The sequence below is a fragment of the Palaemon carinicauda genome, chromosome 1, assembly GCF_036898095.1.
Source record: "Palaemon carinicauda isolate YSFRI2023 chromosome 1, ASM3689809v2, whole genome shotgun sequence".
Lineage (NCBI taxonomy): Eukaryota > Metazoa > Arthropoda > Malacostraca > Decapoda > Palaemonidae > Palaemon > Palaemon carinicauda.
Window position 1 is genome coordinate 250411213 of NC_090725.1, and position 13972 is coordinate 250425184.

General features: G+C 41.1%; 1 protein-coding gene across 2 annotated transcripts in view; it reads right to left on the reverse strand.

The window, feature by feature from the left end:
• LOC137655090 (serine-rich adhesin for platelets-like) overlaps positions 1-13972 on the reverse strand; it is a 258167-nt gene that overhangs the window by 129197 nt on the left and 114998 nt on the right. Inside the window, exons 5-6 of one of the 2 annotated variants that reach the window (XM_068388984.1) lie at positions 10368-10547; positions 597-1210 (exon numbers count right to left, since the gene is read on the reverse strand). In XM_068388984.1, coding sequence (XP_068245085.1) covers positions 597-1210; positions 10368-10547 — 794 coding nt within the window. The remainder of the gene's footprint in view (positions 1-596; positions 1211-10367; positions 10548-13972) is intronic. The other variant, XM_068388991.1, reaches the window with a different exon arrangement.

A 13972-nucleotide genomic window follows, 5' to 3' on the forward strand; every position in this document is an offset into this window, starting at 1 on the left:
GGGTAGAAGAGACTCTTTAGCTATGGTAAGCAGCTCTTCTAGGAGAAGGACACTCCAAAATCAAACCATTGTTCTCTAGTCTTGGGTAGTGCCATAGCCTCTGTACCATGGCCTTCCACTGTCTTGGGTTAGAGTTCTCTTACTTGAGGGTACACTCAGGCACACTGTTGTATCTAGTTTCTCTTTCTCTTGTTTTGTTGAAGTTTTTATTGTTTATATAGGAAATATTTATTTAAATGTTACTATTCTTAAAATATTTTATTTTTCCTTGTTTCCTTTCCTCACTGAGCTATTTTCCCTGTTGGGGCCCCTGGGCTTATAGCATCCTGCTTTTCCAACTAGGGTTGTAGCTTAGCATTTAATAATAATAATAATAATAATAATAATAATAATAAACCTGCTTTTTAATTTTCTTTGAAACTTTGTAGTTGAAACATACACAACAACAACCAACTCTTCCTACAATCACCATATTTCAACATCCTTTGCAACTATGCACAATATAGATATCTAGCAACAGAAAACAAACCTTGATATGTTTAACATGGAAGATGCTCTGTATGGGATATTGAAACAAAAATCCTTGCTCATTTTACCTGGTCTTTTTCAGCTTCACTTGAAACGTAGCCTAGCAATCTAGCATCACGTGGCGATGTGGAGTAAAATTCAAAACTGGATGCTAGAGCCTCATCTACATGTCGATGCCTCTCGCGAATTGTTTCATAAGCACTTTCTGATCCTGAACTTGTCCATGGATGACCATAAGGTCTCCTGTCCTCTTGAGACTCTGTGTCATTTGCACAACGATGATGGGGTTCATGGTCAGACAGTGACTCACTCTGATGGCTGTCCCGGTCGTCAGTATAGCCTGGAGGCTGTTTAGCTACATGAAAAGTACCTAGCTTGTCTTTATAAAGGCTTTCAGATCTTGTTGTTGCATATTTCCACCCTGTTGTTTCTTCAATCTTAGCTTCTTTTTCATCATCTTGCAAACTTGATTGCCTATTACCAGTAGATGGATGAACATGTCGAGGAGAATTATCATCTGAAGTGACAGCACCCGGTAAAACATTTGATATCATCTGTAATTTCATGACATTATTCCATTCTCGGGATAAAGCTGTAGCACCAGAGATAGATTCAGACTCGTCATCCTCCCAATCCCTTGCTGGGATAGCATTGTCATTCTCTTCAGATGGATGTCTAGGATCTGCAACAAAAAAAACAGTTAAGCTCTAAGAATTTAATTATTCAAAAATCTATCATGCATATTTAAAAAAATGATAAAATAGGGTGAACAAACATGAAACATCACATAAACACTGTTAAGAGTAATGGGAACAAATAACACAAGTTGATTGGTGCCAAAGTAGTAAATTGACAGTTGCTTTTTAAGATTGTATAGAATATTCTATTTTCAAAGATTGAGGACATTTTTTTCAATTCAAAACATAATTTAATAAACACTAAGCTCTTTACAGATTATTGTTTGAAAAGGGAAATTCCTATGTTTTATTTGCTGTGAAACCAGTTTTTCTCACACAGGACAAATTTTTGCTTATTTCGCGTGTATTTAGGTCCACGCCATTATAGAAATATCATTCGAAAAAAGGGCATTTCATTTTGCCTCTCACATATTTTGTTTTAACTGAATAATCAACTACTGTACATTGGCCCTCACTCACAAAAATGCTTTTCCTTACTAATTTACTATTATTCCTTTTATTATTTCATTTCTATTTCAAAAGTGTATACTGTATGTAATTCGTTGTTATTCATGTATCAAAACTGTGTAGGACTAATGCTATAATAAAGTAGTGTATATATCACTAATTGATTAAAACATTTTTTTTTCTTTCCTTTTATTTTTTCTTTGTAATGGTAATCAGTAAAAGATAACAGGCAAGACAATGATTTTTATGTTTACATGTACTAATAAAGTACTAGTATGCACTTTTGTGACAAATCCTTTCACCACATGTATGACATGATTATTACAGTCCCACAATTGAAAAACCTCTAATAATGTCTTTTTTTAATTCCATTTTTGTGTGAGTTGCTATCAACCACTTTACTGTTACAGTGGACATGTCAGTTTGTTACTACCAAACAGACCGCTCTAACAAAAATGTATCCACTTAACAACGGATGATTATGCACACGCTCTGGTTAGATTTTTGGTTAGGGGCAAATACTATGGCTGAAATTGAAAATATGACAAATTCGGAGATAACTTAAATTTTTCTAACGATACAAACCTTTAGCTATTTATTAGGGGTATTACTTTTGGCGAAACTGAAATGGCAAGCCATTAAAATTTAGCGAGGGTTAACTACCCATCCCGCGTGTTAGCAGAAGGAGGAGAGGGCAGATAGCTACCCCTTCCACTCAGACACCAATGAAATGAGCTCACTTTGCTTGGAGGTAGGACTTTAAGGGGGATAGGGCTGGCGGTTAAGTTTGTATAAATACCTAAAGGTTTGTACCGTTAGGAAAAATACAAATTATCTCCGAATTTGTCATTTGTTCCGTAACTGGAATACAGTACAAACCTACGCTATCTATTACGGCTGACTTACCCAGAGGGTGAACATCCCTGCCAAACTGGCTTTTTGGCTACCCGGGGGGCTCCTTATTTTGAATAGGTAGGTACCAAAATAAGGAGTCCCTGAACCTCGCAAAACCTTGCTAGCCAAGGTCCGCATCCTACGCAAGCTTTGTGTTTGAGATAAGCAGTGTGACTGTTAAGGTAAAAGTTATTCCGCGTCTTTGTAGGAAAAACTGCTGTAATCAAGATTTTCCCGATACCACCTCGCCAGGGGATGGGGATGCAACAGTACTGACATAATACAAGGTACACAAAGAAGCATGGTTTACCTGCAGTGGTTTGACGTCAGCTTGTGCAGAGAACCCAAGCTGCTGTTTTCCCAAAGAGAAGGGAGGATGAAGAAATTAATAAAGAGCCAGTCATACTTTTTCATTCACAAAAGACTAAACCCGGGTAACAGTGCCCTTAACCTTAAGCTACTTATCCAATAGGCAGCTTGAGGCCTCAGACCAATTGTTGTGCAGCCACCACAGGGCCGATAGAGAACGTATCGAGCCTCCTGTGGGTCACGTCTTGACGTTTCCACAACCCAGCCTGTAGAACCTGCCTCACTGAGAAGTTTCTTTTGAAGGCCAGGGACATAGCTACACCCCTGACATCGTGGGCTCTTGGGTGAAGTGAAGGAGGAGGGTCTGGATTCAGGGTATGGTTTATGACCCTGCGAATCCAAGCAGAGATGGTATTCTTGGTGACCCTCTTCTTGTTCCTCCCTGTGCTGACAAAAAGTGATGGCACATGGGGACAGGCTGCTTCTATTCTTTTGAGGTAAAGCCTCAAACCTGTCACTGGACAGAGTAAGAGATGATTAGGGTGATCTGTTACAGAGCGGAGATTCGAAATCTGGAAGGAGTTGAATCGGGGATACGCAACCCCCAGAGTCTTAGCAACAAACTCTGGGACGAAGCCGAAGGTTACCTCTCTTCATCCCTTTGAATGGGCGAAGTTGTATGAGACAATGAAGTTTACCAACTTGTTTGGCCCAGGCCAAAACTAGCAGGAACACCGTCTTCAAAGACGTGGCGACCTGTTGCCTGGTGTAAAGGTTCAGAAGGTCTCTTCAGAGACCTAAGAACTCAAACAATGTTCCATGGGGGGAGGTCTCACTTCCGACAGAGGACAGGTGAGTTCGTAATTCAGTATGAGTAAGGAAAGTTCTAGCGATGAGGAAATGTCCATTCCATTCAACCTAACGGCGAGGCTTAAGGATGAGCGATAGCCTTTTACCACCGAGACTGAAAGTCGCATTTCTTCAGGAATATACACGAGGAACTCCGCTATTACTGGAATAGTGGCATCGAGAGGAGAGATACCCCTTCAACGACACCAACCTCAGAAGACTTTCCACTTTGCCTGGTAGACTGCTGCTAACTTACGCAGGTATCCAGACATTCTGCATGCAACTTCCTGCGAAAATCCTCTCTGAGTGAAGAGATGCTGAGTAGTCTCTAGGCGTGAGGTCGTAGCGAAGCTACGGCCTTGTGGAAGATGTTGGCATGTGGTTGTCAGAGTAGATTGAGTCATGGAGGGAGTTCTCTTGGAGATTCCGTCAGGAATTGCAGAAGGTCCAGAAACCATTCCTCATGATGCCATAGCCAAGCTATGAGGGTCACTATGAGGTTGACTGACGTTTTGTTTGAGTGATCTTCTTCGGGGGCTGGACAGAGCTCTGGAAGGACCACCTCGATGGGAGAGAGAGGCGGAAATAGTCCATTAGTGAGACCTCCCTATCCTTCCGAAGGGGAGTTGGTCTTAACTACTTCCTTTTACCAGCTGATCATACCAGTGTCAATTATACCTGTGGAAGGTTTTCAGGCCTACCTGGCTCTGGCGATCCATGTTTCCTCTTAAGGAGAAAGAAGGGCATCTCTTCCAAAGAGGGTCTGAAAAGTGCTGACCCTTTGGACCTTCCTCTGAGGTTAGATGGGGGAGAGGTTCCGGGGAGGTTAGCTGATGTGTTGGCCATGGACTGCATTTGAGGGAGGATCCCTGTAATGGCCTGACACATTGCCTAGACCTGTGCACTGAACCAAGCGGGCTCCTTCCCGCATAATGAACTGGCCAGAGGATCCTTCAGAAGGCTCGGAACAGGAGCCTTGGGTCTGGGAACCTGAAACAGAGGAATGTTAAATCACCTACCTGGTACATTTGCCACCGGTGTGAAAGCTGGACCCTTAGAAGAGTGCTGATCTCTCAAGGTGGAGGGATGTTGGAGCTTTAGTGGGAATGGAATTGGTCGTCTGCCATGTAAGGGTTCCTTGGTTGCTAACACCTGGTTACCACACCTAGCCAAAGTAGACTCCTCTTGAAGGAGTGGGGACCGCCAACAATGTGCGTCATTCAACGGAGGGCGGCAGGTGTTGTACCCACAGCTCTCACATGAGGGCAATGATCTGGAACAGGCCTGGAAAGAGAAAATCATATAATCATCTCGCCTGGCGAGTGACAATCCTTATCTGGCGACCGGTGCTTGCGTGCTACACAGCAGGTGACAAGGATAAGCAGTCGGTCTGGGTGACCGATCCGATGGCGAACGACGAAGTGCTGACAAGCGGCGAGAAGTTGGTGTACGCCGAGGTGGTGAATGACGAGCTCTGGGAGAGTCCTGAGACTCTGGCGAGTGACGAGCACGAGCCGTATGGTAGCGAGATTGACGCTGGCGATCTTGCAAGGGGTGAAGGTCATGGAGTGACGAATGATGATCATAAGCAGCAGGGTGATGGCCCCGAAGTGAAAAGTAACGAGCAGCTAGTGACTGACGAGAGCTCAAAGACACACAATGAAGGTCCTCAACAGGACTGAAGTGACGTCTCCTTACCACAGGGGTGAGAGATTGTCCAGCACGGTGAGGAATACGGAGCTCCAAATCAAACTCTTAGACTTCCAATTGTGCCTACACCCAAACCTCTCCCACTGGGAGGCAGATCACTCCCAAAACTCAGGTCAGGTGCTGTCCTGATCACACCGCCGCCCTCTACAGGATAGACACAGGTGGTGCGGGTCCGTCTCTACGAAGTACATAAAGGTACCGCAGGTGCGGCCTTCAGGTCCAGAACAGGTGCAAATGAGGCTTTTAAGGAAGAATTCCAAGCGGTCTGGAAAAGAAAAAGAATGACTGTATTTCCCATGCTATAAGACGCACCTTTTATTCTGAAAAATGCCCCCAAAAATCACCCTACGCCTTAACACTTGAAAAAAGTTGTATAAGTGGAGTCTGACAACCCTCAAACACCCAACTAATAATATACAAGCACTCACACTCACCAGACATTGAAATATAAACCTACAATTATCATTCAAGCATAATAAATAAATTTATCTTTATACTGCACTTCGTTTAATGAAGTACGGTAGCAAGTTATCTGTTTGTTTCTGTAATCAGCTGATGACTTGCAAACCCCCTTCTACAAGCAAACATGCAAACCAGTGGTCTCTTTACCGAAGACGCTATGGCATTTTAGTTGTTTATGCAATATCTCATATTTTTTTGATATTTTGTAATAAGGCAATATTTTGATAATGACTTTGTTGCCTGAGTTTAAATAATACAAACAGACAGTTGCTGAATACGACCTTGGAAAATTGGAAAAATCATTTCACAGTTAGTTGAGTGCAGCATTACCAAACTAAAAAAGTAACTAGACCTGGAGTCATACATACAGTAGCAAAAGTATTCCATCTAGAGCAATTTCTGGAGACTTCTTTGATCAATAACTAATTTTGTGTGAAAATGTGTGGGTTATATGAGGAATTTGGGAAAAAATTACTAAAAACATTTAGCAACACTGCTCTCATGTAAACAACACTTGAAACACCAAACACTAAATGTATACAGTAGTTGTGGTGGCAAATACGACTGGTTTAGTGGTTTCTTATATAAATATGTAATAAAAGTTAGATAACTGGTGTGCAGATATTTAATATTAAACATAATCATTTCATAATAAACAAAATATATGATAATTTATTGTGCCAGACAAAAATCAGACTATAGTCACTGACTAGGAATTGCTACTAAGCTTGTAAAATCCTTGATTTCTTTTTTCCAAAAACTGCTTTGCTAATTTAAGGGTTTGTCTAATCACTTGTAGTGTCTTATGACACGGGAAATACGGTATTCAAAGTCAATGGCCAGTCAAAAAAGGCAATGGAGGAGGAGAGCGTCAACATCCGTTCTCAACCGGGCCAAAAGCAAAGGGGGTGCTCAGCCCAGGTATGTGAGTGAGCAGGGTACCTGGCTACCCTCCATCCCTCCCGCTAACTAGCGGTTTGGGTGGTTATCCCTTGCTAAGAGTCTTATGTCTCGTCTTCCAGCTTCCCTGAAAGTAATATCACTATAAATAGCAAAGGTTTGTATAGTGCCAGAACAAGAGTTTTAAAAAATGAGAAGGGAAGTTGGTTCATAGGACTCAGCTCTGTATGGCTCAGAAAAATACAAATTACTGTACTGTACTTTGAAATTCTGTCATTTGTTTATTCCTACATGGCATACAAACAATAATTCTTTAATTATTGCCTGAAGGATTGGAAGTCCCTTGGAATCATAACTGGAAGTCTCTAATTTCTTCCCTTGAAGTGTTCATCGTTTGATCTGTGGAAAAGCAAAGCGAGAACCACTGTCATCCACTATATCTTTTTCATTAAGGATGAAAGGTTGATAGGACCTGGGTTGTATATGTGACAAAGTAGTTGATGAACCCGGAGAACCCTCTCTCCCAAAGAGGACGTCAGTTAGAATCAAATAATGTACCATGTATGATGTTCATACTAATGAGTTGGCATGGAATTTACCCTCCCACTGCTCATTAAAGGGAACGAAAAGAGATACTTCTTTAAATAAAAAGAATGGTGTTCCGAAGCGAAACTTACCAGCATGTAATGTTTCGACCGCTTTGTTGTCAAGATGGGGGACAGAAGAATGAACGAAAAGAGCCAGTTATACTACCTTCATCCCAGACTTACATCAACAGGTTACCATAGATGAGATATATTCTTGTCCTGTGTGGGATCTGGGCTGGTTACACGACAGCTTGAACAGCCACCAGAGGTCCAAGCACAAAGGTGTTATAGACTTTTGGGTAAACTCTCAAAAGAAATAGGCAGTGAAGATGATCTGTCTTTTCCAGATGCTGGCCTTCAAACTTGGCCCATTGACAGGCTCCAAATGAAAGCAAAGAGAAGGGGGGGGGGGGGGGCAATACCCATGACCTTGTGAGCACTGATCCTGGCTAGCGTCTCAACTCTCTCGACGTAAGCTTTACAGATTGTCTCACAAAGCCAGAAAGAGACTGTATTCCTTGATACCTTACTTGGACCTGCCATTTCTAACGATAAGTCTCCGATACTCGGGCCTGAAGTGTTGGGTCTTCTTCAGGTAGCACCACAGAGCCCTCAAAGGACACAAGAACATCTTTCAATCCCCACCTGCAGCCTCCATGAGGGAGTGGATGGAAGACTTGAACCTAGTGTCTTATGCTGACAGGTTTTGAGCCGTAGCCACGAAGTCTGGCACAAAACAGGAGACCTCCATCCACCCCTCAGCGTGGGTAACTACATAAAAGAGACCATGCTACTCACTCACTCTCTTTGATGCTAGAGCTAGCAGGAAGAGTCTTGAGAATTATATCTTTGTCTGATGATCTCAAAGGCTTAAACAGGGTTATGAGCCCTGAGGACCAAGGCCACGTCCCATTCCGGGAGTCTGAGATCCCTGTGTTGGCAAGACTGTTCTAAGCTCCTTACAAGCAAAGACAACTCTTAGGAAGTGAAGAGGTATATACGCTTCAGTAGAAACACCATAACCAAGGCTGAGCAGTAGCCTTAGACAGCCGTGACTGAGAGGTGCTTCTCTCACCAAAGGAAGATAAGGAAATCCCCAATCTGTGCTAGAGTTGCTCTGACTGGAGCAATAACTCTTCTATGACACCAATTGCAGAAGATGGTACACAGTTGTGGAAGACCTCTAGAGATACCCAGACATTTTTAGTGTAATGCCTCAAAAAAAGCCTTTCGCTAGGAGATGCTGGATAGACTACACCGGTGAAGAGCTCAGGACTCCAAGGGTTGGTAGTACCTTTGCATGTGAGGCTGAAAGAGATGAATGGGCCAGAGGGGGAGTTCTCTCAGAACCTAGACCAGAAGAGCAAACAGATCAGGATACCACTTGGCGTGAGGCCATCTGGGAGCCACCGGGGTCATCCTGAGTCCTGGGGAAATCAACACTGTTGATCATCAGCCAGATCAGGCTGAACGATGGAAAGGCATAGACGTCCAGGTGATCCCTTGGGTGTTGGAATGCATCCTTGGACACTGCATGGATTGGAATGGGGAAGTGAAACACTGGGTGCTTCCATTTCACCTGCAAGAAAAACAGGTTGATCCTCAGGAAGCCCTAGGGGCAAAAAGCTTTTCCGCTACCAGATGATATATGGACCGCTATGCTCCTACATGTCTCTGGCAACTGAGTGTCTCCTAATATATACCTCTTGCTTATAAAGTATCTTGCTAAACACTCCACGACGTGAAACGCCATTCAGATGTGCATCGGTTTTGTCAGTTTGCAAAGAGGGAGCAAGTTTGTGCCATTTTGCTTGTTGACGTACGCACTACCGTAGTGTTGTGCCTTATCAGCACTACCATGTGCCTCCTTAAATGTTCTTGGAATGCTTGCAACCCTAGGAAGGCTGCTTGCTTCACAAGGACATTGATGGGCAAATGCCTTTCCTCTGCGGTCCACACTCATGAGATGACCCGGTCATCTAGGTGTGCAAGCCAACCCTCTTTCAATGCATCCGAGAACATTTGCATGTCTGGAGGTGGGGAGTCAATGGGACTTCCCTGTGAGGTTCTTGTCAAGCCACTAGGTCAGATTGTCCTAAACCTCTTGACCCACTGGAACAGGATGGGACAGCCAATCCCTGTCGGCTGACCAGCGATCCTTCAAAATTTATTCTACAATCAGCAGAAAAAAAATAATCATGAAAATATAGGTTATCATAAAATAAATGTGCATGTACAGTATATCCAATATTGACAAATTTTTCATGCATCTACTGAGGGAGGATCTGATGCCTCGTAGTGAAGGGGTTAAAAGCAGCAGAAACAACAATGACAGGTACTATGCCCTTTAGCACCACCAGGGTGAAGCAGACACTACAGGTGAAGATGAAGGGTGGCACCCCTCCCCTTAAGCACTTAACAGATGCAAAACCTCCTGCTGATGACAGAACACCAGGGATGACCAAGGAATGCCAACTTCCTTGGTTTCATGTTGTTGTCGTCATCATAAGGCCACACTTGTGAGGGAATTGGAGCAAAAAGTCACGCTGCCCAACAGGAACAAGGATTCTGAGGATCCCGGGCACAAATTTATAGTTTATCAAGAAAACAACTTAACCTGTCTGTACATCTATTTGGGAAAGAGAAAGCAAAAAATTAAAACAATCATAAATAGAGAAGCAGCAAGATCACATCTGTATTGCTTGCAGCCAAAGTCATAATGAAAAGCCTATCTGGCAGTCAACTCCCCTTATTAGACTTCAACGGCTTTTCCAGCTTCGCTGAAGTCATATTCCTATTCAAAAGGATGAGGGTTTGTATCCAAGTTGTAACAAAGATTTCAGAATGTTACCTAGTTAAGACCATAGGCAAAAAGTTCCCTAATCGCCCTTTAGGAATGGTATCTGGGATGAAAACCAAGACAAATGTTAGGTAAATATATGAGTTATAGGTTTGTGATAAGCCACGTTTTAATTCTACCTACCATCAAGTCTAGTATCCCTCTGATGATAATTTGGACTTGACAGGTCAGAATCATCAATGGTTAATTCTCTTTGAACTTTGGCTTGACCTCTGTGGTCTTCTTGTCCTGTTGTTAGAGCCAGAGAAATGTAAGTCTCCCTTTCAGATGAGCTGTCACGCTCAGCATCATCCCCTCCTTCATCTATAAAATAGAGAAACTTATAATAAAAATATATGGTGGGGAGGGGGAAGGAATATCTTGGTTGGATCTCTAAAGCATGTTAACCCCTTCGCTACGAGGCCACAGATCCGCTACTTAAGCTGAATACAAGATTTGTCACCATCTTATATACTTGATCACTTACTCTATAATAACCTACATTTCCCTGTTTATTTGTTTTACTGGTGATTACAGAATAAATTTTTCAAAAGTTTGCTTCATTCTTCATTGTATTTCACTCTAAACAACCAAAATGTTTTTCCATTCACTGTATAGTGATTATAGAATATTTTCTAAGAAATTGTTTTATATAATTATCTCTAAATAATGGGAAAGCAATGTGATTTCAAGTGTAAAAAAATCTTTATATTCATTGAAGTGACCATATTATTCCATTATAATTCCATGATAAATATTCGTCCAAAGAAATAAAACTACTCGTTAGTAATAATGAAATTCACGTTACACAGAAATGTAATGAAAAAATCCATTTATTTCCTTTGATGCAAGAAATAGTTGATAATTTATAATTGTAAGGTACGGTTAAGCACTTCGATTTAGTGTTAAAAAAAGCTTTATATATTCATTGAAGTGACTATGTTATTTCATAATAATTCCACGATAAATAGCCGTCGAAAGATATAACACTACTTGATAGTAATAATGGACTTTACGCTGTACAAAAATGTAATGAAAATATCCATTTGTTTCTTTTGACAGAAGAAGTATTCTATAATTATATAATTTACGAGGTGTATATATAATAATCAAATAATATTTTAACAAAAAAACTGATGACAAAAGATACATACATTGAGAGAGAGAGAGAGAGAGAGAGAGAGAGAGAGAGAGAGAGAGAGAGAGAGAGAGAGAGAGAGAGAGAGAGAGAGAGAGAGAGAGATAATATAAATTTATTTAATTAGACATAAGGTTTGTTTGTTTATCTGTCATTCCACCTTGTGTGTGACTGCCACTAACTCACTATGAGCTGGATCATTCCTGTTTTGGGTATTTCCCGAGCTTGAAAATAGACTGCGCATGTAAGAACATGCGAATACTGTTTAAAATAGCAATAACAGGATATAATGACAATAGGCTAACCTTTACTCATCAAAACAATGAACAATACTAATATGAAATATATAAGACATGAAGATGATGATATTTTGTAGAAATGATAGTTGAGAAAAAAGGGAATAAAATAAGAAAAAAGATAAACCTACTGTAGTCTTGTGTCAACAATTTGCATTAATGGTAAGTTTTAATCTCGTTGTGGGTAGGACTTATAGCCAGAGGCGGAGATATTTTCTCTCAGTGATTTGAACACTATGACATAAAAAAACAATAAAATAGACCTTACATAATCCCGAATAAGGACTAGAATGGTAAGTATCTCGGTTTGTTGTGAGGCAAGACGTGAATACACCAGAAAAGACTTTACATAATCATGAATAAATACTAGAATTGTAAGTATTTCTGCTGGTGGTAGGATGAGATGTGATGACCTCTGAGATGGGAGTGTCAGGGTGGGGTTTGAGTAATGCCGCAGGTAGGGAATGTTGCCATTAGCTAGAAAGAGTGGTGTGATTATTGTATAGTAACAAAAAAAGACTAAAATAGCACTTACATATTCAGAAAAAAAGCCTAGAATCCCAAACTTTGTTGGTTAGCTGAAGACAGGTGGAGGGGCTAATATTAGGATGGAAATTTTTTAGTGAAATTTCCCGTGTTAACCATTTGTGATATACAACCATGTGCTTTACTCTTTCGTAGCATAGTTTGTAGTAATAATAATAATGATTATAATAATAAAAATAATAATAATAACAATAATAATAACAATAATAATAATAATAATAATAATAATAATAATAATACTAATAATAATAATAATAACAATTATTAAGATGCCGTACCCGGACGTTACAGCATGGAATACCAGGCATGTTTTGACGTATATTGACGTCAGAGTAGCGAAGGGGTTAATAAAGTAATAAATATAATACAGTATTAAAATGTCCTTTAACAATTACATGACAAAACATAATCATAGCAAACCAGTGATGTTATGAAAAATCAAAGGCTACTTTTTCACCACAAAAATTACATATTTGGAAGTCACCTTTGGCGAATCTGGAAGATGAGCCATAAGACTTTTAGCAAGGGATAACCACCCAAAATGCCAGTTAGTTGGAGGGGTGGGGTTCAGCACCAACTTTGCTTGCAGGCAAGATTTTATTGAGGACAGGTGCTAGCAGGCCAATCTGTATAAATAGCTCAAAGTTTGTATTGTTAGGGAAAATACAAATTACTTCCAAATTTGTCATTTGCTGCGTCGCTATACAAACCCTTACAATTCATAGGGATGACTTACCTCTTAGGAGAGTGAAAGGCTGTAACAACTGGCTTTTGGCATTGACCTGGGGTTTTCTACATACAATATTATATCGTAAATAGTAGGAATCCTTGCACCTCGCTAAAATATCGTGCTTCGCACTACTCGCCGCTCGCAAGCTGTGCGTTCATGATACTAACACAGTGAATGGTTTACATAAGAGTTCTCCAAGTCATAGGAATCTTTGAGAGTGCCATAGACATTGCTCAATACTTCAGTAGAGGTATTGGGGATGCAACAAGTATTATTTTTAGACTAGGTTACTCAAGGGAAATTATTTTACCTGCAGATACATGAGGTCAGCTGTGCTGAGAACCATGGTGTTGATTCCCCAAGAGAGGAGAAGGTGAATGAAAGGAAGGAAGCCAGTCATTGTTACTCATTCACCCCAGGCTAATCCCGGGTAACCTTAGCCCTTTTCCCTTTGCTACTTGTCCATCAAGGAGCTTGAGATATTTAAACCATTTATCGTATAGCCACCATGCCTCCTGCAGGAAGTAGGCGGTAAAGGTAATTAGATGCTTCTACACACCTGTTGAAAAGGCCTGCATCAAAGATTAGTCTTATGAAATGCTAGGGCATACTCCTTTCCCTAACGTAATGAGCTCTTGGTCTCTTCTATGAGGAGAAGGAGAAGGATTCAATGTTCGGACCATGACCTTACGAATCTGAGCCAAGAATATGTTCTTGGTGATCCTTCTATTGACCTTTCCCGAGCTGACATGGGGAGCTGACACTCGGGGGCAAGCTCTTGTAGTTTCCTTGAGGTAGGGCCTACAGTTCCTCTTTGGTATAGTAACCAGTGATTAGAGTTGTGGGGATTGAAAGTGACGGAGAGACAGAAATTGATTATGTTTGAGATGAAGTGTCTAAGGAGTATGGCTGGTGTATCTCGCGTAGATAGGATTAGGAACTAAGTAGTGAGGGTGAGAACGGGTGTAAGAAATGACTTAGCAGCTAGAGTGGATATGAATGTGTTGAGGTGGTTTGGCCATGTTGAGAGAATAGAAAA